The sequence below is a fragment of the Amblyraja radiata genome, chromosome 33 (assembly GCF_010909765.2).
Source record: "Amblyraja radiata isolate CabotCenter1 chromosome 33, sAmbRad1.1.pri, whole genome shotgun sequence".
In the NCBI taxonomy this organism is placed as follows: domain Eukaryota; kingdom Metazoa; phylum Chordata; class Chondrichthyes; order Rajiformes; family Rajidae; genus Amblyraja; species Amblyraja radiata.
The window spans coordinates 11,080,371-11,106,947 of NC_045988.1; the positions used below are offsets into that span (position 1 = coordinate 11,080,371).

Sequence of the window (26,577 nt, forward strand, 5' to 3'; positions counted from 1 at the left end):
CGTTGATGTCAGTGGAACAATACCTCAGTCGGTACTTTGCAATCACAAATGAATTATTCCAAATCATTTGAAGTGTAAGGTGATCACGAGCACACAAATCCATGGCTCTTTGCTTAATCTATCCATTGAGGTTAGTCATGGAGGAGTGATATAATTGAAGTCAATATTACGACACACCTTGGACATGGATTTATAATTCACGAAAACTGCCGTGAATCTGTTCTTCATTGTCAGAGAGTTTTTTTTCCCCCTGAATTGGCCTGGAGTTGTTCAATGCATTACACACCATACTTTAAATTGTCCTTAAATTCTCTGCATTGCATGTTACAATATTATTTTGCATGATAATTGCAAACTGTGGATGGCGTAATACACAATACTCAAAGTGCCATGTACTGCGTACACTATATTGTACCTGTTACAATGCACTGTGCACAATGATTGTGAACTGTGAATAGTTTTGTTTAGTTCAGAGATACAGTGTGGAAACAGGCCCTTCAGCCCACACCGACCATCGATCACCCGAACATTAGTTCCATGTTATCCCCCTTTCTCATCCTACACACTTGGAGCAATTTACAGAAGCCAATTAACTGACAAATCTTTGAAATATGAGAGGAATCCGGAACACCCAGGGAAAACCCACTCGGTCACAGGGAGAAGGTGCAAACTCTATACAGACAGCATCGCAGTCAAGATCGAACCCGGGTCTCTGGTGCTGTGAGGCAGCATCTCTACCGCTGCCCCACACCCACATATTCAATGCTCTAAACCCCTTACACTATGGTATATTGTATATTTATCCATACTTTGTATTTATGGAATGTAGCCAACATTTGTCGCCTGTCCTTAATCACCCTTGACAAGGTGATGGTGACCATTTACTTGAACCACAGTGGAAGTGGTGGAAGTGGTCGCACAGACCTGTGGGGTTAGGGACAAGTTCCAGATTTCAGATCCACTAATGATGAAGAAACTGCGATATAGTCCCCAGTTAGGAGGCTGTGTGACTTGGAGGTGAATCTGCAGTGGATGCAAGGTACTGATGTGTTGTGTAATATATTGTAGACATCGAGCTCTGGATTGTACCTCCTTTATTAGTTGATGTATACTGTACAAGACGTGGGACTGTACACTATTTTAGGTGGTAAATAACATAGAGCAAGACTCGGAAAGGTAAAGCTTCCTTGATTTGACTTGCAGCCCCAGCGAGGATTATTGCCTTTGGAGGAACAGTGACTACGCCTTGGATGAAAGATGTGTTTCTGCCGTGTCGAGCTGTGGGTGACCCCGGACCCATCGTCAAGTGGACCAAAGACAGGTAGGTAGGATGGGAAGAACTCGGGGAATAGCGAAAGAACGGATCGACTGGGTTTGTATTCACTGGAATTTAGAAAGTCGAGAGGGGATCTTGTAGAAACATACAAAATTCTTCAGAGGTTGCACAGGGTAGATGCAGGAAAATGTTCCCGATGTTGGGGGGAGTCCAGAACCAGGGGTCACAGTTTAAGAATAAGGGGTAGGCCATTTAGGACTGAGATGAGGAAAAACCTTTTCACCCAGAGAATTGTGAATCTGTGGAATTATCTGCCCCAGAAGGCAGTGGAGGCCAATTTACTGGATGTTTTCAAGAGAGAGTTAGATATAGTTCTTAGAGCTAACTGAATCAAGGGATATGGGGAGAAAGCAGGAACGGGGTACTGATTTATTTTGATTAGCCATGATCATATTGAATGTCGGTGCTGGCTCGAAGGGCTAAATGGCCTATTCCTGGCACCTATTTTCTATGTTTCTATGTTTCTATCTCTGATGGGGTGAGATCAAATAGGTTAACGTGGCAGATTGCGTTAAGCAAACAGATCACACGATTAGCTCTTACCCCTTTAACCCGTGAATTCCCCACCTCAAGATCACAAATGGTCAGTGAGGCCGATACGTCAGTGGTAAAAATCTGCAGTGTTGGGATCATTGTTGCATCTTACCCATCTATATCTCTGTGTCTCCCCTGACTCTCGACCCAGAACGTCACCCATTCCTTCTATCCAGAGATGCTGCCTGTCCCGCTGAGTTACTCCAGCGTTTTGTGTCCATCTTCGGTGTCAACCAGCATCTTCAGTTCGCTCCTACACATAAAGCATTTGAGATCCCTCTCCAATACTTTGCCTGCAGTGCACCCACCACAGGCAGACTTTCCAGGGCTCTTTGAGGTCCTGCACGATGACGGGGCTCGTGTGGGGAGCAAGGGAATTCCGACAAGTCTCTCTGTCCCTCAGAATGATGCTACCGTTGACCAATAATGCAAACAGCTTAGACAGTTGCCATGGAAATGATTGCTGCTTAGATGTCTAATGATATTCATCGAGAGATAAAGGATGATAACAAGAACTGGGGCAGCAATGCAGTCTGACAAATAATAACACTCCTGACCAAACAAGATACCATAACCTTGAAGATACAGTGTATGATATTATTCCTTCAATTTTTAATGTTATAATAATACATACTCTGTGTTTAGAATCGTGGAATCTATTTATCTGGAGGTAACAATCTCTGTATTATATATGATTTAACAAAAGGGAATAGAGAGAAGCATTTCAAAAAGTGTTAAAAGAAAATGCATTAATTCTGGGCTATTGTTATAAATGGAGTGGTTCCTGCAACATGGACAAAATGGAGCCCGCCACTACATCTACATCGGAGAAGCTATGATCCAGAATATGTCATTCTGCCATATGTTGACCAAAAGACATCCTCCTGGAGGAAGCCCAGGCTGCAAATAGGTTATAATAGTCTGAAGGAGGGTCTCGACCCAAAACGTCGCCCATTCCTTCTCTCCAGAGATGCTGCCTGTCCCGCTGAGTTACTCCAGATTTTTGTGTCTATCTTCGGCATCTGCGGCTCCTTCCTGCAAATAGGTTATATGCAAGATGTTTCTGTGTGCGTCTCAAAGGCGTGTCTGCGAGCAGTGCCTCCTGAATCCGTTAGTGAATGTGATCAGAAGGTCCTCCCCAGGCCTTCACAGACAAGCTCGTTCACCTCACACAAATGGTTTACCAGCCCTCCAGGAAATTCCCGCACTCTCCAGGAGCCGAACATTTATTTCCAGGATACTGATGCTGCCAACCGCAGGCTAAATCATTGCAGCCTTAAATAAAATCGCTTTAGCAACTTTGAACGGCCTGTGGGGATCAGACTGCTGCAACCAGAAGAGTCGCTGCCACACAGCTCCAATGACTGGGGTTCGACCCCAGTGCTATCTGTGTGGCGTTTGCTCTTCCTTCCTGTGACTGAATGGGTTTCCCTCGGACCTCTGGAGGCCCAGCACATCTCAAAGCAAGTGTGCAAGAAGCAACCGCAGATGCTGGTTTACACCGAAGATAGACACAAAATGCTGGAGTAACTCAGTGGGTCAGGCAGCATCTCTGGAGAGAAGGAATGGGTGATGTGGTTGAGACCCTTCTTCAGACCATATCCCAAAGCAATTCCCCTTGGGCAGCTTACAACCCAGCTGCATGAACGTTGATTTCCCTCATTTCAAATAACTCCTGCATTCCCTCCCCCTCTACACCCCCCCACCCCCCCACCCCCCCATTCCGCAGTTAGTCATCATACTAGTTCGACTGTTATGAAGCCGATAACTGCACCGAAGTGACTGAAAGGAGAAAATGTTGCTATTTACCTTATATCTTGCATGTTAGCACATCTCCCCAACCAACATTGGACCATTATGACTCACTCTGGGTCTCCTCCATGGCCAGAATGAGCAACACCGGAAATTGGAGGAACAGCACCTCATATTCCGCTTGGGGAGTCCGCATCCTGCGGTCATGAACATTGAATTCTCCCAATTTTGTTAGCCCTTGCTGTCTCCTCCCCTTCCTTAGCCCTCGGGCTGTCTCCTCCCATCCCCCAGCCCTCGGGCTCCTCCTCCTCCTTTTTCCTTCCTTCTCCCCGCCACCCCCTATCAGTCTGAAGAAGGGTTTCGGCCCGAAACGTTACCTATTTCCTTCGCTCCATAGATGCTGCTGCACCCGCTGAGTTTCTCCAGCATTTCTGTGTACCTTGGACCATTATGGATTCCACTCTTGAGGTCATCTGTACCCCCCCGCCCCCCCCCCCTCCCACAACACCTCAATCTTCCATTCTGAAGAAGGGTTCAGACCCAAAGCATCACCTATTCCTTTTCTCCTGAAACGCTGCCTGTCCCACTGAGTTACTCCAGCACTCTGTGTCTTTCCTTTAGTGGAAGCGGGTTCTTTGATTGTGAGTAAAGAGTCATCCAATTGCCATGAGGAGATGGTGATGAATGGTTGCAGGAACGTGAGTGTGAGATCGTTCAACAGCAAAGCTCCAGGACTAGGAAGAAGATGAGGAGAAATTTCTTTAGCCGGAGGGTGGTGAATCTGTGGAATTCTTTGCCACAGAAGTCTGCGGAGGCCAAGTCAGTGGATATTTTTAAGGCAGCGATAGATAGATTCTTGATTAATACGGGTGTCATTTATGGGGAGATGGCAGGAGAATAAGGTTAGGAGGGAGAGATAGATCAGCCATGATTGTGTGGCGGAGTAGACTTGATAGACCGAATGGCCTAATTCTAATCCTATCACTTATGACCTTATGACTATGCCCATCTGGAGTTGGTAAACTCAGTTCAAGTGAACGAAGACAAGGTAAAAAAAGGCAATGTAGGCTACACAGCAAAACATAATATGTTGAAAAGATCTCCTACTTATGTGACGACTTAAGTAACATTGTAACAAACAGCCAAAAAAACTCCACAGTCTTCGCAGAATCAAATCCAATCATAGAATTCTTACAGCATTGGTTGAGACCATTTGGACCAACAAGTACGTATATGTTGATAGGCACAAAATGCTGGAATAACACAGCCTGTCAGGCAGCATCTCTGGAGAAAAGGAACATGTGACATTTCAGGTCAAGACCCTGAAGAAGGGTCTCAACACAAAATGCCACCTTTTCCTTTTCTCCAGAGATGCTATTTGACCCTCTAAGTTACTCCAGCATTTTGTATCTATCTTCGGTGAAAACTAGCATCTGCAGTTCCTTCCTACACAAATATTTGTTGGTTCCTGGTAAAGCAGTCATATTATCTTCCTCCTCATTCGCCGTATCCCTGCAAGTTATTCCCTCAAGTACCCATCCAATTCCCTTCTGAAGGTTCTGATTGATTCAGTTTCCACCACCATTACAACCAGTAACCACTTTCTAATATTTTCTTCTTTGGGTGATATTTTTTCTCGGAGTGATTTTTTTTCTCTCTAAGTAATATTTTTTTCCATCACAGTCCCCTTGTATCTTTAGACTTTTACGTCTATATATCTCATGATCCTTAAACTATCTGCTGAGGCAAAGAACTTTGCTCTGTTCACCCTAAATAAGACCTATCATGCTCTCGTACACCTCCATAAAATCACCTCCATAAAATCTCCTCCCAAACCTTCTTTGCTTCAATGAGGACGACCCCTGCCTCTCCTGGCCCTTAATTGCTGCAACCTTTCCACTACATGGTATCTACACAGTCTCTCTGGAACCTCATGTCTATGGATGTGTTGCAATGAGAAATCTCAATGGGAAGGGAAGTCAACGGTGCCATCTTGTGTGATAATTAACTAGAGTTTGGTGTCTGTTGCAGTGAGCACTCTGCTATCCCAGTGCAAGTCGATGGCCACAGAATGATCTACAACAACGGCACCTTGTTTCTTCGTTCGGTCAAGGCAGAGGATTCTGGGTACTACACCTGCATGGCCACCAATACCTGGGGCTTCGACACAATCATTGTTAACCTCCTGGTGCAAGGTGAGTGTGTTCAACTGGTGAGCGTTCGTTCCTTACTCCTCCTCCGTGCACTTCAACGTTGCCACATTAGAAACATAGAAACATAGAAATTAGGTGCAGGAGTAGGCCATTCGGCCCTTCGAGCCTGCACCGCCATTCAATATGATCATGGCTGATCATCCAACTCAGTATCCCGTACCTGCCTTCTCTCCATACCCTCTGATCCCCTTAGCCACAAGGGCCACATCTAACTCCCTCTTAAATATAGCCAATGAACTGGCCTCGACTACCCTCTGTGGCAGGGAGTTCCAGAGATTCACCACTCTCTGTGTGAAAATGGTGACAATGTCTTCAGCTAGTTTCCCCTCAAACTCTGGACATCTTGCCCCAAATCCCTTAATCTCCACTCGCCCCTTATTCTTACTGATCGCGATTCAAAGTGGAATAATCTTAAAAAATCTCCACCACGCTGACCGTGCCCCGACAATGGAGTTGCTTTGGCATTTATGTTTGGAGTTTGGACTTCCCCAAATACCAACCAAAACATTTAAAATAACCTAAGGTTATGGATGTGCATGTTTATCCCCCTTGATAATCTCAAGGTAGCGCCTTTACTCCAGAATAGAACTGAATTGGCCTGAGGTAAACCTTTCCTCCTCCTTTCACCCGTCCCTACACTTTGAAGAATTGTCCAATTGAATACACTCCTCACCCCTTTCACCAAAGACCCACCAGGTATTCATTCAATTCCTAGTAAAAGACAGTACTGCCTTTGATTGTGTGCCTCTTTCTGCATTCCACGTCACATCAACTCCACCTCTGCATTGTTCATTTTAGCTCCCTGGCTACGATTAGTTCTGAGAATGAAACACTGACCACATAACATAAAGACCTTATCTCTTTTAAAACACCCCAACTTCTCATCCCCAGCTTCTCTATTTTCTCCTCAAAGCTGGAGTCTCTTATTCCGCTATAACCTCGTGCGTTACCCCTTTCTAAAGCCTTTTGTTCCTTGATTGTGGCCAAAGATTTCACATTGAGCCCCTGTTTCTAGCAACTGGTCAACTCCATTTACAATGGGATCCATAGCCTGCTGACAGAAATTCTAACTCATCAGATGAAAACCAGTGGTCCATAAACGTAAGAGGTCTCAAGAACATAAGGACACAAGAAAGTAGGAGAAGGAGTAATGCACCCAAACCCTCCAGCTGAACCCTTCAATCCATACACTCATGGATGGTCTACCACAGCCCACCACTCCTCTTCTGGGCCAGTTCTTCAGTCATCAATTCCCAAGTCGTCTGTAAATCTATCTACCTCCTCTTTAGAAATATCTAATGATCCAGTTTCTACAAGACCTTGGGGCAGAGAATTCCATGGAACTTCTAAATGTCCACATTCTGATCTTGTAACATTGTCCCCTCGTGTGAGATTCCCCCTCCCCTGGTGAAAATATCTACCCAGTCATGCCCCATTTTAGGAGGTAGACATAATTGCTGGAGAAACTCAGCGGGTGCGGCAGCATCTATGGAGCGAAGGAAATAGGCAACGTTTCAGGCCGAAACCCTTCTTCAGACATAGAAGACCCCATTTTAGGGTCTTCTATGTTTCAATAAGATCTTCCTCCAATTCAGAACCCACTGTGTCTCAAACCTTGTTATTAAATGTGATATATGTAATAATTTAATTTACTTTTCACTTACAATATACTTCCTCTTTCCCAGTCCCACCTGACCAACCTCGGCTGACGGTATCACGGACATCTGCCTCTTCCATTACATTGGCTTGGATCCCTGGTGACAATGGTGGCAGTTCAATCCGAGGTACTTGGAGGTGTTAATTCCGCAGCACTGACATTCACTCTGTATTTGGAAGCATCAGTCTTTAATGTATTGTTACACCTACGTTGCCACATTTTTGTTTCCGCTTGTCAGTTTGGCACAGTAATAACACTCATATGACTGGGTCAAGGCACCACCCTGATGAAATCTCACAGCCTGGATATTGTTGAATTCTGAGAGTCCAATTAGACATAAAACACGACAAGAATCAAGGGATATGGGTAAAAAGCCAGAACGGGGTACTGATTTTGGATGGTCAGCCATAATCATATCGAATGGTGGGATGATCAGCCATGATTTTGGATGACCAGCCATGATCATATTGCAGGTTTGCCCTTCGCTGACGTTCAAATAACTCAAATACTAGAGGGCATAGTTTTAAGTTAAGAGAGGCAAAGTGTAAAGAAACTGTGCGGGGCAAGTTTTGTACACAGAGGTTGGTGAGTGCCTGGAACGTACTGCTGGAGGCGATAGTTGATGGCAGATAAGATAGTGGCTTTAAGAGACTTCTGGATAGGCAGGGAATGGAGGGATGTGGATTATGTGTAGTCAGATGAGATTTGGTCTTGGCATCATGTGTTGCACAGCCATTGTGGGCCAGAGGACCTGTTATTATGCTTTTCTATGTTCAAATTGGTGGCATATTGGAAGTGATTGACCATAAGCCTGATGAAGGTGAGTCGGGGCAGAGCATCTCAGTCCTGGTGTCCTGTCCGAGAGACATTCCCTGGTAATACTTAATTCCATTTCACCTCATTCGTTTTATGTGACTTTTGCTGAGGTTCAGGTCCACAATGGCAGTGGGTTGGCTGGTTGCTAATTGTCATGTATACTGAGATAGAATGACAGAGGTTGTTTTGTGTGTTATCCAAGAATATGTTACCATACATGGGCACATCAGGTGGGGCAATAGAGAAAATAAACCGAGTGCAGAATATAGTGTTGCAGCTACAGAGAAAACACAGGTAATAATACAAGGTGTCTGCCCAATGGTACAGTGGAGGAAAGACAATGTGTGGGATCTGAGTGGTCCTTGATTATGTTGGCTGCTTTCCCAAGGCAGCGTGAAGTGTAGATGGAATCAAGGTGGGGGTGAGGCTGATCTGCGTGATGGACTGATGGACTGGGCTGCATTCCTAACTCTCTATAATCCCTTACGGTCTTGGGCAGAGCATTTGCCGTACCAAGCTGTGATGCATTCCTGATAGGATGCTTCCTCTCGTGCCTCTCTCTATTATGATTCCGCTCGGCGACTTAGCCTCAGTACCTTCAGTTTCCTCTCGCTACTCAACACTGCCACCCGTTGGAAGATGTCTGTAAGTCCTGGTTAGAGGTAGTATTAGCACTTGTGGGTGCAAGTAGAGATGAGGGGAATAATAATAATAATGATGGATGGGATTTATATAGCGCCTTTCTAATACTCAAGGCACTTTACATCGCATTATTCATTCACTCCTCAGTCACACTCGGTGGTGGTAAGCTACTTCTGTAGCCACAGCTGCCCTGGGGCAGACTGACGGAAGCGTGGCTGCCAATCTGCGCCTACGGCCCCTCCGACCACCACCAATCACTCACACACACACACACACATTCACACACAGGCAAAGGTGGGTGAAGTGTCTTGCCCAAGGACACAACGACAGTACACACTCCAAGCAGGATTCGAACCGGCCACCTTCAGGTTGCCAGCCGAACACTTAGCCCATTGTGCCATCTGTCGTCCCAATGGGCAGACCTCTCCTCTCCTATCCATTACAGAGACCCCTCTCTGAAAGCCAAGATCTCAACGCCATTTTGGTGCTTCACCTGTGGGTTGTGCTTTAGATCCTGGCTATGTCCACCCACCTATTTAGCCCAGCAAGTTACAGGGAGGGGAGGCATGTTCCAACATTGCATCGCCCACTCTGTCACAACTGGAATTCCTTGCGTTTCTGTGGCACAGTGGTTCAGCGGTAACATTGCCACCTTACAATGCCAGAGACCTGGGTTCGATCCTGACTACGGGTGCTGTCAGTACGGAGTTTGTATGTTCTCCCCGTGGACCGCGAGGGTTTTCTCCGGGTGCTCCGGTTTCCTCCCACATTCCATAGACTTACAGGTTTGTAGATAATAATAATAATAATAATGGATGGGATTTATATAGCGCCTTTCTAATACTCAAGGCGCTTTACATTGCATTATTCATTCACTCCTCAGTCACACTCGGTGGTGGTAAGCTACTTCTGTAGCCACAGCTGCCCTGGGGCAGACTGACGGAAGCGTGGCTGCCATTCTGCGCCTACGGCCCCTCCGACCACCACCAATCACTCACACACATTCACACACATTCACACACAGGCAAAGGTGGGTGAAGTGTCTTGCCCAAGGACACAACGACAGTGTGCACTCCAAGCGGGATTCGAACCAGCTACCTTCCGGTTGCCAGCTGAACACTTAGCCCATTGTGCCATCTGTCGTCCCAAATAGATGAATTGGCATCTGTAAATTGTGTGTAGGATACACTGGAGTACGGATGATCGCTGGTCGGCGTGGACCCAGTGGGCTGCAGGGCCTGCTTCCACGCTGTAAATCAAAAATTATAACTAAAACACAATTTGGTTTTACCTTTTCTGAACATACATAATTCATTGAGATTGTGAACTATGCTGATCTAACCTGCACAAAATTCTCTTTATATCAGCTGTGAAAGAGGATATATTTTTTGTTAACAAAATCCTTTTAGTCCCATCAAACCTCTTTAATAAATAGCGCCATCTTTTCATCCTTTAGTCCTATCCCACAAATTATTTTGTTGCAAAATCTCATTAATTTGAATCTATTTATGTTTCCCAATTGAGTGAACTTTCCTGATATCCATGGATCTGTTATTACAGTGAGAACATATTCTGTTTCTTATAATTCATGTATAACTCAGCCATTTGAACTCTTCACAACTGTGTGTGTGTTCAGCCTTGTCAATCTTCCTTGTAATCTTGAAAACATCATCAAGTGTTCCTGGTGTCCTTGGTTATATCATCACATTTCCACACAAAAGCTCGAATGGATTAAAAACAGGTTGCTGTCGAACAACCTCTGCTGCCTACTCGGTTGTGATAATGCCTGTTTTACTTAGGAATGGAAATCTTCAATTGGGGAATCATTATTCTGGGGCCGCACATTCAATCTAGATATAATCTTCAACAAAATGGTTTTATTAGATTTGATCGTGTGCCTGGAAAAATTTTACAACGCAATCGCGATCAGGAGTGTTGCTGGGTAGGAGATTTACGTGGAGTAGCCTAAGCAGGGCCTCCTAGTGTGGCTGTTATGTGCATCGCTGGCTCCAGGTATAGGTTGTGGGTGGATAGGCTAAAGCAAGGTGTTTTTTTAAATCCTTTAAAGCAAACAGTAATATTGGTAGTGAGGTGAGATGTGGCTGTGAGGTGAGATGTGGCTGTGAGGTGAGATGGGTGAAGTCGCAGAAAACTACCACATTCTACCATTGCCACCATTTTGTCTTCTCCACTATCGCCTCCACGCTGATTACTATTGTCACCCTCACCCGCCCCCCCCCCCTCCACCCCCCCCCCCCCCCCACCTGACTCATCTCAGCGGGGTGGGGGAGGGTGAGAACAAAGAGGGACCTAGCGTGGGGAACGGGTGGGGAGGGGGGGATGCGCCAAGACTGAAGAGGGACCACCGGGACAATATTGAATACTTTTGTAACTTTGTTGGTGCCTGAAAAAATGGAGGCTCTTTGCATACTTGTGTATTGTGTGCAAACCCAAGAATATCACTGTACCAAGTACATGTGACAATAAAGTATTTATCTATCTATCCATCTATCCATCCATCCATCCATCCATCCATCCATCCATCCATCCATCCATCCATCCATCCATCCATCCATCCATCCATCCATCCATCCATCCATCCATCCATCCATCCATCCATCCATCCATCCATCCCGAGGCCCCCAGTTAGGATCACAAATGTACTGTAATAATACTTTGAAGAAGAGTCCAATGGCAGGGTGTAGGAAAAAACTGCAGATGCTGGTTTAAATCGAAGGTAGGCACAAAATGCTGGAGTAACTCAGCGGGACAGGCAGCATCTCTGGAGAGAAGGAATCGGTGACATTTCGGGACTGTTGTCAGGGAGGTGGGTAGGACAGAGATAGAATGTAGTCAGAGACAGTAAGACTGGTGGGAGAACTGGGAAGGGGGAGGGGATGGAGAGAGAGGGAAAACTAGGGCTACTTGAAGTTAGAGAGGTCAATGTTCGAAACCGCTGGGATGTAAACTACCCAAGTGAAATATGAGGTGCTGTTCCTCCAATTTGCTCTGGGTTTCACCAGGACAGGAAGGTCAGATTGGGAATGGGAGGGAGAGTGAACCACCATAGTTGCAGCAGGGTATCTGGTCATTATTACTTTGGTCCTTGTAGGATCTTGCTCTGTTCAAATTGGCTGCCAGATCTCTTACTATAGAAGTGCAATGACAACTTTAAATAATTTTGTCGGCTGTAAAGTGACTCAAGGCTGTGGGTTGCATAATGTAAAAGTATCTGATTATTATTCCTCTTGCATTTGTCGTTGCCTTTATAATTAATCTTGTTTCTAATTAGTTTACCTGTGTGTGCACTGGTTCCTCAGCGCCAGCTCCTGCAATCTGTTTCCACCAGAAAACATTGGAAGATTGGGAGAGGTTGGGCAGGCTGGGACTTCATTCCTTGGAGCACAGGGGGAATGAGGATCTCTATCAGATCATGAGGGAATAGATAGGGTGAATGCAAAGAGTCTTTATCCCAGAGTCATAACAAGAGGATTTCAGTATAGGAGCAGAGAAATTCTTCTGCAGTTGTATAGGGCTCTGGTAAGACCACATCTGGTGTATTGTGTACAGTTTTGGTCTCCTAATTTGAGGAAGGACATCCTTGTGATTGAGGCAGTGCAGCATAGGTTCACAAGATTGATCCCTGGGATGGCAGGACTGTCATATGAGGAAAGATTGAAAAGACTAGGCTTGTATTCACTGGAGTTTAGAAGGATGAGGGGGAATCTTATAGAGCAGTGGTTCCCAACGTGGGGCGTACGCCCCACAGGGGGGCAATTTGATTTTTAAGGGGGGCATCAGGTAAACATATGTAGTTTATGTTATTTTGAGTAAATTCCATTTTCTGAGAATTATTTATTTGTCTGCTCGTGTTAAAATATGGGGGGGGGGGCATCAGGATTTTAGAGGTGATTAGGTGGGGCATGGCCAAAAAAGGTTGGGAACCACTGTTATAGAGTATCACAGGAGATCCATGAGGTCACAGGGAGGATGTGCAAACTCCACATGGGCAGCACAGAGGTCAGGATTGAACCTGGATCACTGGAGCTGTGAGGCTGCTGCTCTACCTGCTGTGTCGTCTGTGCTGCCTTCCCGAAACTGTGCTGCTTTGCCTAAACTGTGCTGCCTTCCCTAAACTACATTCCGCACTCTGTATCTTTCTCTTCACTCCACCTTTGTAGTAAAACAAAAACTTTTCACTGTACCTCGGTACACATGACAATAATAAACCCCCCCCAAATAAAATTTTAAAATTTAAAACAAGGCCAATCTTCTCAAACATGACCTCCTGGTGTTGCCGCCCTAAGACCCTGTACAGTTGAACATGTTCTTGTAATGCAATGGCATTAGTAGGTAAATTGCCCCAACTTTGGCCCAACTTCCCTATATCGGCCAACAAGTCCCAGCTACGCTAGTCTTGTCTGCTTGCATTTGGCCCATATCTCTGTAAATCTGTCCAATCCATGTACCTGTCTAAATGTTTCTTAAACGTTGCGTTAGTCCCCGCCTCAACTACCTCCTCTGGCAGCTAGTTCCATACACCCACCACCGTTTGAGTGAAAAACGTGGGAATACTTGAGGAGAATGTGGAGAGAAGAGAAAAGTGGGTTTAGGATGGTGTTAGGTACAAAGGATGTCAAAAGTTGGTTGGTGCAGACTTGTTGGGCTGAAGGCCCTGTTTCCATGCTGCATCTACCTATGATTCTATAACACTGGAGGCTGCATGTTGCCTTATTAATTATTTGCTTGACCAACATACTAGGTTTCTTTGTTTCTTTTTGCATGGACAGCCACATCCCTTGATTAACCAGCATTTATTGGTCTCTGTTTTGGAGGGGTTAATATTCAGGAGCAGTCGGGCAGAATCGACGTGACAATTTCATGATGGCAATCAAGCCGTTCCTTGCCGCAGTCTGGATGGAGATGAAGGCACTTGCTGCTTTTATATGCAAGCTCAGATTTTAATATCTGTAATCCAATTAAGGGAAAAAGTTTATCAACAAGTCAAATTTGAGAGAAGGGATTTCTAGTGATGGGTGGAGGTAATTAATTGCCTGCTCATAATTAATTGCTGGGTTGGCCTGCACTATCTCTGCTGCTGTGTGCTTGTGCTGTTTGTTGCCCTGCGTGTGAGAGAGGCAGTAATGTTATTAAACAGGAAATTACTGCTGAGTAGATTTTCTTCTAATTCACTAGTGGGGGATTAATAAAGATAAAAAAAAATTTTGCCTGACAAAACAGGGCTGGCAGCGTGAAACCCAGATTTGAGGGCACTTTGTTTACGGCCTTGGAATCTGCACATTAGTCAGACATCAGTAGTGATTGCAACAACCTTAAAGGAACTGTTCTGGAGAACAAAGGAACAGGGACACATGGAGTAACTCCATGGGTCAGGCAGCATCTCTGGAAGACCTGAACCAGAGACGGTTCACTAGGCACTTAAAAATTGAGAATTCAATGTTAATACTGTTGAATTAGTAATTCTATTGAATTGGTAAGCTAGCCAAGCGGAATATGAGGTGCTGTTCCTGAGAGATGGGCTCTTTAGACCCAGGGAACTGTGGCATTCAATTAGACCTCACCTCATCTCGACCTTTGCTGTAAGGATCAGGGGATTGAGATCTGAGTGGATTTAGCACAGAGGAGGAGTTGAGGTCTAAAGTGGATACGCCAAGATCATGTTCATATTAAATGGTGGGCTAGGCTTGTGTTCCAGTTGTGTATGCTTTTGAAATACCTCCATTAGCCCACCTCCCTCTCCTACATTCACAGGATGTACAGTCATTTTGGATTGTTCATTAGTACCTGGAGTGTAGTCAACATACTGCCAACAAACATTCAAAACTAATGCTGAGTTATAGAGCCATGGGGGACCAAGGAGTACGTACTGTAGTTGTAGAATTATTGACCTACCTGGTGGAATGAGGATGGACATCAGATGGAAGGTGGGCAAGTCATGCCAAATCGAGTGTATTGTCGTGCACAAGTATGGTGAGCTACCATTACAATGAAATCTTGCAAAATCTTGCAAAATCTCGTGAATAGATGAAGGAAACAAAAACTAAAGCTTTTCCTGCAAGGTAACCATGTTACAATATAACCATATAACAATTACAGCACGGAAACAGGCCATCTCGGCCCTACAAGTCCGTGCCGAACAATGTGCAGACAATGATTAGAAATCTTGCCATGAAAACCATGGAATCGTTGGAATTTGGGTGACAATTTGGGTAACAATTTGGCCCATTGTGATATAGCTGTCAAAATTAAATATTTGAGGTTAAGAGCCTGCCCTTTCTGAAGAAGGGTCTCAACCCAAAACTTCATCTATTCCTTCTCTCCAGAGATGCTGTCTGACCTGCTGAGTTACTCCAGCTTTTTGTGTCTATCTTCAGGTGTTGGCAGGAAGCATCTTATAGAAACATATAAAATTATAAAAGGACTGGACAGGCTAGATGCAGGAAAAATGTTCCCAATGTTGGGCGAGTCCAGAACCAGGGGCCACAGTCTTAGAATAAAGGGGAGGTCATTTAAGACTGAGGTGAGAAAAAACGTTTTCACCCAGAGAGTTGTGAATTTATGGAATTCCCTGCCACAGAGGGCAGTGGAGGGCAAGTCACTGAATGGATTTAAGAGAGAGTTAGTAAGAGCTCTAGGGGCTAGTGGAATCAAGGGACATGGGGAGAAGGCAGGCACGGGTTATTGATAGGGGACGATCAGCCATGAGCACAATGAATGGGCTCGAAGGGCCGAATGGCCTCCTCCTGCACCTATTTTCTATGTTTCTATGTTGAATGTGGTGGATTTCACTTCCCCATGCAACATCGTTATTGGTAGGTCACGAATCAGTAACTAATTGCTCTCAGAGTTTGGGGTATTTGAGCTCCAGTAACAGATTAGCAGATCTTATTGAAAAACTGTAAGAGATCAAGGGCTAAATGACTCACTCGTGTCCCAGTGTTCTTGTGTTCAAGCAGAGAGGTGATGAAGCAGTTGGAACTGGATATCTCATCCTTTTTGCTGTGAATATTACAAAAATATGCTTTGGGCATTGCTTGGAGGCATGAATACACTTCCTGGCTTCATTTTCCACATCCTTCTGAGATAAATGTGATTTTTATGATGAAGAGTCAGAAGAGTATTTGCAACATTTGCCACATGGGGTAAAAGGTGAATTACTGATGGTAAAATATTTATGCCTTGGTTTATTCCTGCTAGCAGGACCTACCTTGGATGACATTAGGAATATTTGCTCTCTGTATAGCAGTTTGTTGAAATTAATTGGCTTTCCTTAAATATAAACTCCATCAACCGTTTGCATTTATTCAGAAACCACTCAGTCATAGATTCCAACATCCGTTACATTTTGCAGGTGAGTGCTTTACGGGTGACTAGAAAGTGATACCGAGTGCTGGAGTCATGCTGGGTCAGGCAGCATCTCTGGAGAACATGGACAGGTTACATTTCAGTTCAAGACCCTTCTGCAAACCATTTGACTCTGACCTTCAGACTGAGCTACTCCAGCACTTTGTGTCCAAGTTCTCCAAAGGTGCTGCTAGGCCTGTTGGGTATTTCCAAAACTTTGGATCCATGTTCTCCAGAGATGCTGCTTGACCTGCTGAGTTACTCCAGCACTTTGTATTCATTTGTGTATAAACCAGCATCACAGGTGTTTGTTTCTGCCAGAAAGTGATATTTCTACTTGTGGATATTCAACAGTGACATTCTGCGGCAATTATAACATTGGGAAAGTTACTGTCGATCCGTTTATTTATTCAGAATCCATCCAATCATGGGCTCCAATCATTAGCCATTGGTGAGGTGGCTTTTGCATTTTCTCAGGCACCCATGGCTAGGCAGTCAAAGTAAGGATTAGTCAAAGAGTCATACAGCACGGAAACAGGCCCTTCGACCCAATTTGCCCCTGCAGATCATGATGCCCCATCTATACTAGTCCCACCTCCTCTCGTTTGGACCCATATCCCTCTAAACCTAAATTATATCCATGTACCTGTCCAAGCATGGTTTAAATGGTGTTATCGTCCCAGCTTCAACTACCTCCTCTGTCCACTGATTCTATATACCCACCACCCTCTGAATGAAAGAGGTCGGGCCACGATTGTTTTTGTCATCCTGACAGTGGCAAAAGGTCCAAACAATGTTATGTTTGCTATACACCATTAATTACAAGAAGTTTCATATACAGTAGCTATTTCAAAGTTGATATTGTAGTGGGAAACTGGAATCTCATGGGGTTCAGACCAAATGACATAGACAAGCTCCCCTACCTGGCGAACAATCAGTGTGTTTTTCTGATAACTCACCATCTTCCTCAATCCTTCTTCTGATTCTACTATGGAAAATTAATGCATTTATAACATTCATTACCGTGGTTTACTCTCGTAGGAGTTGAACTCATCACCTGCTGGATGTTGGCCTCATCCATTAGCCGGCAGTCAGCTGGAACCTTTTCAATGGTTGTCACTGCTGGAAGTCTATGAGGTAGAAATATTCATTTCTTATCACCAGTGAAGTACTCGTCTGTAAAATGTAACAAGTGCCGAAGTGGAACTTTTGACTTATGTGTGATATGTCAGATGATTTCAACAAGAGTTGGTATTGAGATGGTTAGAAGCAGCGACAAGATAAATGCTGAGGATCTATTTCCAGAACTAGGAACAGGACAAGTGTTAGTCCTTCAGGAATGTGGCCAGAGGGGTAAAAGCACTGTGTGGTGCTCACTCATTGTGTATGTTCAGGGTCGCACAGTGGCACAGCGGTGGAGGTGCTGCCTTACAGCGCCAGACACCCGGTTCGATCCTGACTATGGGTCTCTCTCTCTGGAGTTTGTACGTTCTCCCTGTGGCTGCGTGGATGCTTCGGTTCCCTCCCATACGCCAAAGACGTAAAGGTTTGTAGGTTAATTGGCTTTGGTAAAATTGTAAATTGCCCTTGTGTGACCCATATCCCTCAGTATCGCAGTAGAGAGTCAGCTTGAATTTTTTGTGCTCTGACTCTGAAGTTGGTCTTGAATCCATGATAGTTGCAACTGAAGTTTGCAACACTGGATGAAGGCAGCAAGCTGAAACATTGCAGTTTGACTTTCAAGAACACTTAAAGTGTTGCATTTGTTAGGCTAACTTGTAAGAATGCAGTGCCATAGAAATGCAAATCCTATGGTAGACAAGGAATTGGTAAAGATTAAAGACAGAGGCGACAAGGTGGCCTTGCAGTAGAGCTACTGCCTTACAGTCCCAGCGACCCGAATTCGAACCTGACTTGTCTGTACGGAGTTTGTACGTTTTCCCCATGACCTGCCTGGGTTTTTTCTCCAAAATCTTCAGTTTCCTCCCACACTCCAAAGATGTACAGGTTTGTAGGTTAAATGGCTTGGCATGAATGTAAAACTGTCCCTAGTGTGTGTAGGATAGTGTTAGTGTGCGGGGATCGCTGGTCGATGCGGAATTGGTGGGCGGCCAAAGGGCCTGTTTCCGTGTTGTATCTCTAAACTAAGCTAAACTAAAACAGAGGATTGTTATTAATAGGAATGAATGTGTACGGAGTTTCATGGACAATCATGTTGAATCAGTGAAGAGATTTAAGGAAGTCAGGGGCTCACAGTTACTGCACCAAATTACCCGAGAGAGAGAGATTTAACCAGAGATATTGAGGTCAGAATGCAAAAACAGCATCATGAATTGGCCATTTAGGTCAATCAGCTCTAAAAAAAAAGGTTCTTGGCTCTATTATTTAAATTAATTTACAAGTTTCATGCACAGCTGCATGTGAAATTTTTACTTTTTAGGTAAAAAGTGAGCAATATTGTTAAGAAATAGGATGATGGTTTATCAATGGTATTAACTATCTACCGATCTACTGAGTGACTATCTACCTCATTGGAGACCCTCAGGTTATCTTTGATCACACTTTGTTGGCTTTATCTTGCACTAATCGTTATTCCCTTATCATGTATCTGTGCACTGTGAATGGCTAAATTGTAATGAAGTCGTGTATTTCCACTGACTGGTTAGCACACAACAATTTTTTTTTTTACTGTACCTTGGTACAGGTGACAATAAACTAAACTAATATAAACTAAACTACTTAACTTCATATAATAACTTCAGTGTTTTTGCATTGAAGCTGGCCATTGCATTGGCCTACTTCTTTAATTTGTTACTAACTTTGAGTATATTTGGCACCACATTCTGTCCTGATGCAGTTGGCCGTTCCCCTTAAGGCAACGCACTGGGAGAAATGAAAATTCAATGCAGCGGGGGAGTGGTTGTTTCACTTGTGATAAAACCAAGAGGGTTGGAGAAAGGGTTACCTTGGCACCATGACTGCTCATAGCAGAAACAAAGAATGCTGGCCAAGTGTAGTTAGAAATAGGCTGCCGATTAGTGATTCTCGCAGCAGAATATATATGAATCAGTGCGGCACAGTGGCGCAGCTGATATAGCTGCTGTCTCATAGCAGCAGAGACCCGGGTTCGATCCTGGCCTGTGTGTGGAATTCACATGTTATCCCTGTTTCCACAGCGTGCTCCGGTTTCCTCCCAATTCCCAAAGACGTGCAAGTTTGCGGGTTAATTGGCCACTGTAACTTGCCCATAGTCCTTAGGATGTGGATGCGAAAGTCAGAGTACAGGTGTCAAAGGTTGTGGGGAGAAGGCAGGAGAATGGGGTTAGTAGAGAAAGATGGATCAGCCATGATTGAATGGCGGAGTAGACTTGATGGGCCGAATGGCCCAATTCTACTCCAATCACTTATAACAAATGTAAAGCACTTTGGCCAACGAGAGTTGTTTTTTAAATGTGTTATATAAATAAATGTGACTTGACTTGACCTTATGATAGTGGGAGAGCATAGAACTAGTGTGAATGGGTGGTCAATGATCAATGTGGACTCGGTGGGCTGAAGGCCCTGTTTCCATGCTGTATCTCTAAAACTGAAGTCACACAAATATGCCCCCCCTACCCATCCAAATATGTGTGTTGTCAGTTGCAGACTAAATCCAATGACATAACCATATGGGGCCAGGTATGATAGAGGAACAAATATAAGATGTTGCACAAGATATGTAACTACAAAGTGAAAGATTTCAAAGACAAATTTCATTATAAGTTTGGATGCCTGGAGTTACAGTGGAAAATGACACGAACATGTCATAAGATTACAGGATTGAGCTTCTGCGGTCAGCGAGTGAATGGAGATGAACTATATTGATGTATCATCGCACTATATTGATATGAAGGGAAGGTTTTGGTCCTATGGCACTCTGTAAATGTGTACTGCTCAATTTCAACATATTTTATCTGCATTGTGCCGGTGCTGGAACTGTTCGGAGAGCCAGACAATATTTATCAGCATTTCAGGTCAATAGCCTTACATCAGAAAGTTAGAGCTGAACAGAAGAGAGGCATGGAAGGCTGATCCAAAAAGGTTAGAGCCCAACGGATGAAGGCAAATTGGCAAATTCAATCCAAGAGAGGACACAAAGAGATGGTGGAAGGTTGCTTTTGTCATTGAAAGACTGTGACTGTGACCAGATGTACCACAGGTTTAAGAAAGAACTGCAGATGCTGGGAAAATCGCAGATTTGTGAGAGAGAGAAGCACCTTTCTGGTCAAAGGTAGACAAAAATGCTGGAGAAACTCAGCGGGTGAAGCAGCATCTATGGAGTGAAGGAATAGGTGACGTTTTGGGTCGAGACCCTTCTTCAGACATACCACGGGGATCGGTGCTGGGAACTATTCCATTTATTGTATACAGTAACAACCTAGATGTCAGTGCAGGATGTATAAATAGTAAGTTGGCAGATTACACAAACGTTGCTGGTGTTGTTCATAGTGAGGAGGTAGTCTTTATCTTGATATTTCAACAGCTGGCAAATCAGGCAATGCAGAATGGAATTTAATCCTGAAAAAATGTAAGGTGTATTTTTTGGGAGGGGGTCAGATAAGGGGAAAATATTTATCATGACAGGCTGTTATTTATTCAATAACAGCCTGGAAGATAATGTCCATCTGTGTGGTCATGGGCAAGGGGTAGGTATGAGGAGGTATACAAGAGCTGGCACTTGGCCTCAGCACAGTACTTACCTCTAAATATTTATCATAATAAATATCTCTCTGATATGGGCCAAATGCAGGCAGGTTGGATTAGTGTAGATGGGGCATCTTGGTTGGCATGGGCAAGTTGGGCCGAAGGGCCTGTTTCCATGCAATATGACTATGATCGATGGAGCATTCAAGAGAAAGCTTACGTTGTCCCTAATGTTGAGGAACAAAAGGGCTTTGGTGTGCAGGTCTAAAGATGCCTGAGGTGGTGGCACAGTTTGATAGAGAAGTGAATAAAGGATATGGGTTGCTCGCCTTCATTCCCCAAGGCGAAGAATGTAAGTTAAGGTAATTAAGTAAATATGACCAATCCCATGGAATGGCAGAGATTTGCTTAACTCTGGGGGGATTTCACAGTGTAAAATAACACCCTGGGAGATAATGCTCTGGTGTTCATCTGTGGGGCTATGGTCAAGGGATGGATGTGAGGAAGTGACCGAGAGCTGGCACTTGGCCTCAGCACAACACTTAACTCTAAATAAAAGGACACAAAGTGCTGGAGTAACTCAGCGGGTCAGGCAGCATCTCTGGAGAACATGGATAGGTGACGTTTCGGGTCGGGACCTTAGAGCACTTAATGCTTAACTCTAAGTGCATTCGTTAAATAGAAAGCCCATCTGAGGGATGGGGTGAAGAGAAAGGGACCTCTTTGTCCATGACATTGGTACGGACAGGACCTCGTTCAACAGCTGCGGATTTGAAAATTTGCATTTAATTTTGCTAATTAGTTATTAAAGTCAGGGACGGTGTCATCATTACCTAAAGGTGGTGCCCGAGGCACCCAATGCCCTGTATTCTCCTGAATCCTGAGGCACCCAATGCCAGCTCCTGTATTCACAGCTCATCTGCAACTCAATTCTTCTCTATGTTGTCACAGCTTTGCACTGTGTTCTTCTATTTTAAAAAAAAATTAAGAATAACATCTATTTTTGAAACTAAACCATATCCCCCAACCTCCTTCACAAATGAATACTCACTGTTGTCCAAACTGCAATAGATTCAGCATTTACAGAAAAAAAATCCAGAGGTAACATCACTTGTGTGAAAAAATTACTTCCTGATTCCACTTCATTTAGAAGATTTTGCCCCCATTCTCCTTCCGTCCCAGAGGATGTAGTTTCTGGTCCCCTCCCCCTACCTTAGTCTGTCCACTTCTACCTATATTCCTCTCTCTGGCATCACAGTTCACTCCTCCTCTCTCCCTCTCCTTTTCACCTCTAGCCTTTGTCACTTACTCCACCATCTGCCAATCCCCCTTCCCCCTCACTTTTATCCACCTATCACTTGCTTGGCTTTGTCCCACTCCCACCTCTCTTTTCCAGCTTGTTCTCTATTACTCATCAGTCCAAAGCGACCCAAAATGGCGCCCATTCATTTCCTCCACAGATAATGTCTGACCCGCTGAGTACCTCCAGCAATGTTTTGCTCTAGATTCTGTAAATGTCCCTTCTTGAACCCATTTCACATTTTAAACACTTTAAACCATGCATTTTGGAAATGACCTCTGTCTGGAAAAAAAATAGTTTCATCATCTAAGGTAGGCACAACAAAACGCTGGAGTAACTCAGTGGGACAGTCAGTATCTCTGGAGAAAAGGAATAGGTGACGTTTCGGGTCGAGACACTTCTTCAGACTGAGAGTCAGGGAAGAGGGAAACTAGAGGTGTGAAAAGGTACCAGACAGATCCATCTGGTACCTCTGTTTTGTTGGACGATAAACAGAAAGGAAATCATATTCCGAAAATGCAGAAAATAAGCAGAGCTGACTGTAGCATTCAGGGGATAAGCAAACTGCATATCCTCACCTTCCTCACCTTGGTGCCACTGTGTTGTGTTGTGTCGTGGACTTTCAGTGTTTGTGCTTTTTTTTTAAATTCTATTTTATTTTTAATATGTTTTATTATTTATTATTTATTTATTTTTTATTTTTATGATACTGCCTGTAAGGGAAATTCATTTAGTTGTCTCTAACTGAGACAATGACAATAAATTTGAATACAATACAATACAATACAAAAACAGCGTTCCAGGGCTGTAGAAAGTCAAGGGGATCAAAGGGATCGTGGACACTGGGGCAGAGGCACGTTTTTGTGTGTGACCTGCCCTGACTAAAGGTCATTGTACTGAATGTTGAAGGGAAATACACTGAGGTATTTGGAGCATTTGTTTACACACACGTACTGGTCAGAGCAGCCTTCCTTTCTCCACTGCGACTGCGGTTTGCAGTGTTCATCTAACTGCACTATCAATTTGAAATCTGGTGAAACAAGAACATCACTTCATTTATACAGGACAAGGAATTAGATGGAAATAGCAGTTGACTTTTGCTTATCCTGTTGGCTCAACCTGATAGAAGTATATAAAGCTAGGAGAGGCATAGACAGGATAGACATTCAGAACCTTTCCCCCAGAGTGGACATGTCAAAGACCCGAGAGCATAGCTGAAAGATGGGAAGGGGCAAAGTTCAAAGGAGATGTGGGGGCAAGTTTATTTTACACTGAGGTTGGTGAAGCATGCTACTAGGGTTGATGGTTGAGGCAGCTGAGATAGTGGGATTTCAGAGGCTTTTACTTAGGCACATGGAGATGCAGGGAATTGAGGGGTATGGATCATGCACAGGCAGATTTTTAAATTTAGTTTAGTTTAGAGATACAGCACGGAAACAGGCCCTTCAGCCCACCAAGTCCGTGCTGACCAATGATCCCCACAAATCAATACTTATCCTACACACATTAGGGCCAATTTACATTCACACCAAGCCAACTAACCTGCAAACCTATACATCTTTGGAGTGTGGGAGGAAACCGAAGATCTTGGAGAAAACCCACGCAGGGCATGGGAAAAACATACAAAGTCCATGCAGAAAAGCACCCATAGTCAGGATGGAACCGGGGTCTCTGGTGCTGTAAGGCAGCATCTCTACCGCTGCACCACTGTGCCGCCCAGATGAGAATAGTCTATCTTGGCACCCGGTTTGGCAGAGACATTGTGGGCCTGTTCCTGTGCTCTCCTGTTCCATGCTGTAACCAGGAGCAGAGAAAGACAAGTTTTGAATCAGGTCTGTAGCTCGTGCTTCTGACATGCTCAGTATAAGAGCATTCTACTTCATCACGCAACTATACCTGAGATCAAAGGTGACACCTGACGTCCCCCACAGTTACTGGGCTTTGCGGTTTGTTGTGTGTAATGAATTTCTATTAAATGCTGGGGTCAGAGGGCAATAAATATTACTTCTAACAGCTGACCATTCTGCGCTCGGTGTGTGCGGTGGGCAATTTAGCGTCAATTCAATTCAATCAACAGATATCTAGGCTGCCATCATTATGTGGATTGGGTGTGACAAGCCTCTGCACAGAGCCTGTCAGTGTATCTGGACTGGGTAAGGCATTTACAAGCTCAGGAATGTACCCAGACCTTGCTAACAACAGAGGTGCATGCATAGTGCGTAGATAGATGTCGAAGTTTGCCTCTGTGCAGTATTTACTCTGTAGTTGGCCTGATGAGCTATTAGAGTCAGACAGTGATACAGCATGGAAACAGGGCCTTCAGCCCAATTTGCCCACACCGACCAACATATCAAATCTACACCAGTCCCTCCTGCCTCCGTTTGGCCCATATCCCTCCAAACCTGTCCTATCCATCCTCCTGTTTAATTGTTTCTTAAACATTGCAATAGTCCCTGCCTCAACTACCTCCTCCGGCAGCTCGTTCCATACACCCACTGCCCTTTGTGTGAAAATGTCACCCCACAGATTCCTATTAAATTTAATTCCTATTAAATGTCTGAAGAAGGATTTCGGCCCGAAACGTTGCCTATCTCCTTTGCTCCATAGATGCTGCTGCACCCGCTGAGTTTCTCCAGCATTTTTATGTACCTCCTATTAAAATTTCCCCCCGTCACCTTGAACCTCTCCTCTGGTTCTCGATTCCCCTGCTCTTGGCCAAATATTCTGTGCGTTTACCCGATCTATTTCTCACATGATTTTATACCCCTCTCTGGGATTTTTTTTACAGCATTTCCCTTCATTGCTGTACGCACCCTGAAGAATCTCCTGGCTGTAAGAAAGGTTTGATCCTAACCTCCAGTGCTATCCTTGTGCAGTTAGCACGCTCCCCATTTGACCACACAAGCTTGTGTACCACATGCTCAGGCATCCTTCCTCATTCAACAAAGGTGGCACAGTGGCTCAGTTGGTAGAGCTGTGGCCTTGCCGTGCCATAGACCCAGGTTCGATCCTTACCTCAGGTGCTGACTGCACAGAGATTGCAGGCTCTCCCTGTTGACCACGTGGGTTTCCTCCGGGTGCTCCGGTTTTTCTTCCACATCCCAAAGACGTGCAGGTTTGTAGGTTAATTGGCCTCTGTAAAAGTGTCCCTAGTGTGTAGGGGATGGACACAAAAGTAGGTTTACAGGGAGCTAGTGTGAGTGGGTGATCAATGGTCGGCATGGGCTCAGTGGGCTGAAAGACCTGTTTCTACGCTGTATCTTTCAATCAATCAATTATAAAAGAGACACAGAGTACTGGAGTAACTCAGCTGGGTAAGGCGGCATCTCTGGAGAAAAACAATGGGTGACATTCCGCCCCTCTTCAGTCTTCATCAGGTCCCAAAATGTCAGCCATCTTTTTTTTCCAGAGATGCTGCCTGACCCGCTGAATTACTCCAGCACTATGTGTCTATCTTTGGTATAAACCAGCATCTGCAGTACCTTTCTACACAATTATAACACATGTTGGTAATTTTTCTACTGTAAGTCACCCCAAGTGGGTAAGTGGCAAAAAGAATCGGAATGGGTAAATTCTGGAAATGTGAGAGAAACTGAGTTGTTGAACCACAGAGAATTAAGTAGAAAGGAACAGGATTCAGAGCTGCCAGAAAGCCAACGGGCCAAATAGTCTCCCCGTGACCTGCGTGGGTTTTCTCTGAGAACTTTGCTTTCCTCCCATTCTCCAAAGACGTACAGGTTTGAGGGTTAATTGGCTTGGTAGAGATGTAAAAGTGTAGGATGGCGTTAATGTGCAGGGATCACTGGTCGATGCGGACTCAATGGGCCAAAGGGCCAGTATCTCTAAACTAAACTAAACTGTGTTGCTTCAGGTAGTGAGTGAAATCTCATCTGTCCTAATATCTCCCCCTTAATCTAAAACAATCACATGTTGCTCCACAGTTGCCCCTGCATCGAGCCTGTGGTTACGTTTGGTTTGAGCACATCTTACATGTGGATTGAGTTTGCCTGCAGCTACTGAGGGAATAGTTGAAATCTCAGAGCCGAGCTGGATGAGAGATCACCTTCCAGATTTTATTGATTTTGGAAAGTATTAAAATTCTGTGATCCAATTTATGGAATGTAAAAACGCAATGTTATTGTCTGAACGCGTTCAGCGATTCATTTAACATTCCAGGAAGCAGAGAGCTCAGAGCCGTTCACAGAAGCCGTTCAAGTTGTAAAAGCAATATCTTGTGTGTGAAGGAAATTAAAATGTAGCTCAACTAATGGCACAGAAA

The 26,577-nt window shown here is 44.5% G+C and overlaps 1 protein-coding gene across 1 annotated transcript in view; it reads left to right on the plus strand.

Annotated features, from left to right (window-relative positions):
- dscaml1 (DS cell adhesion molecule like 1) overlaps window positions 1–26,577 on the plus strand; it is a 488,801-nt gene that overhangs the window by 428,790 nt on the left and 33,434 nt on the right. Inside the window, exons 22-24 of the mRNA XM_033049745.1 lie at window positions 1,204–1,321; window positions 5,654–5,817; window positions 7,521–7,619. Coding sequence (XP_032905636.1) covers window positions 1,204–1,321; window positions 5,654–5,817; window positions 7,521–7,619 — 381 coding nt within the window. The remainder of the gene's footprint in view (window positions 1–1,203; window positions 1,322–5,653; window positions 5,818–7,520; window positions 7,620–26,577) is intronic.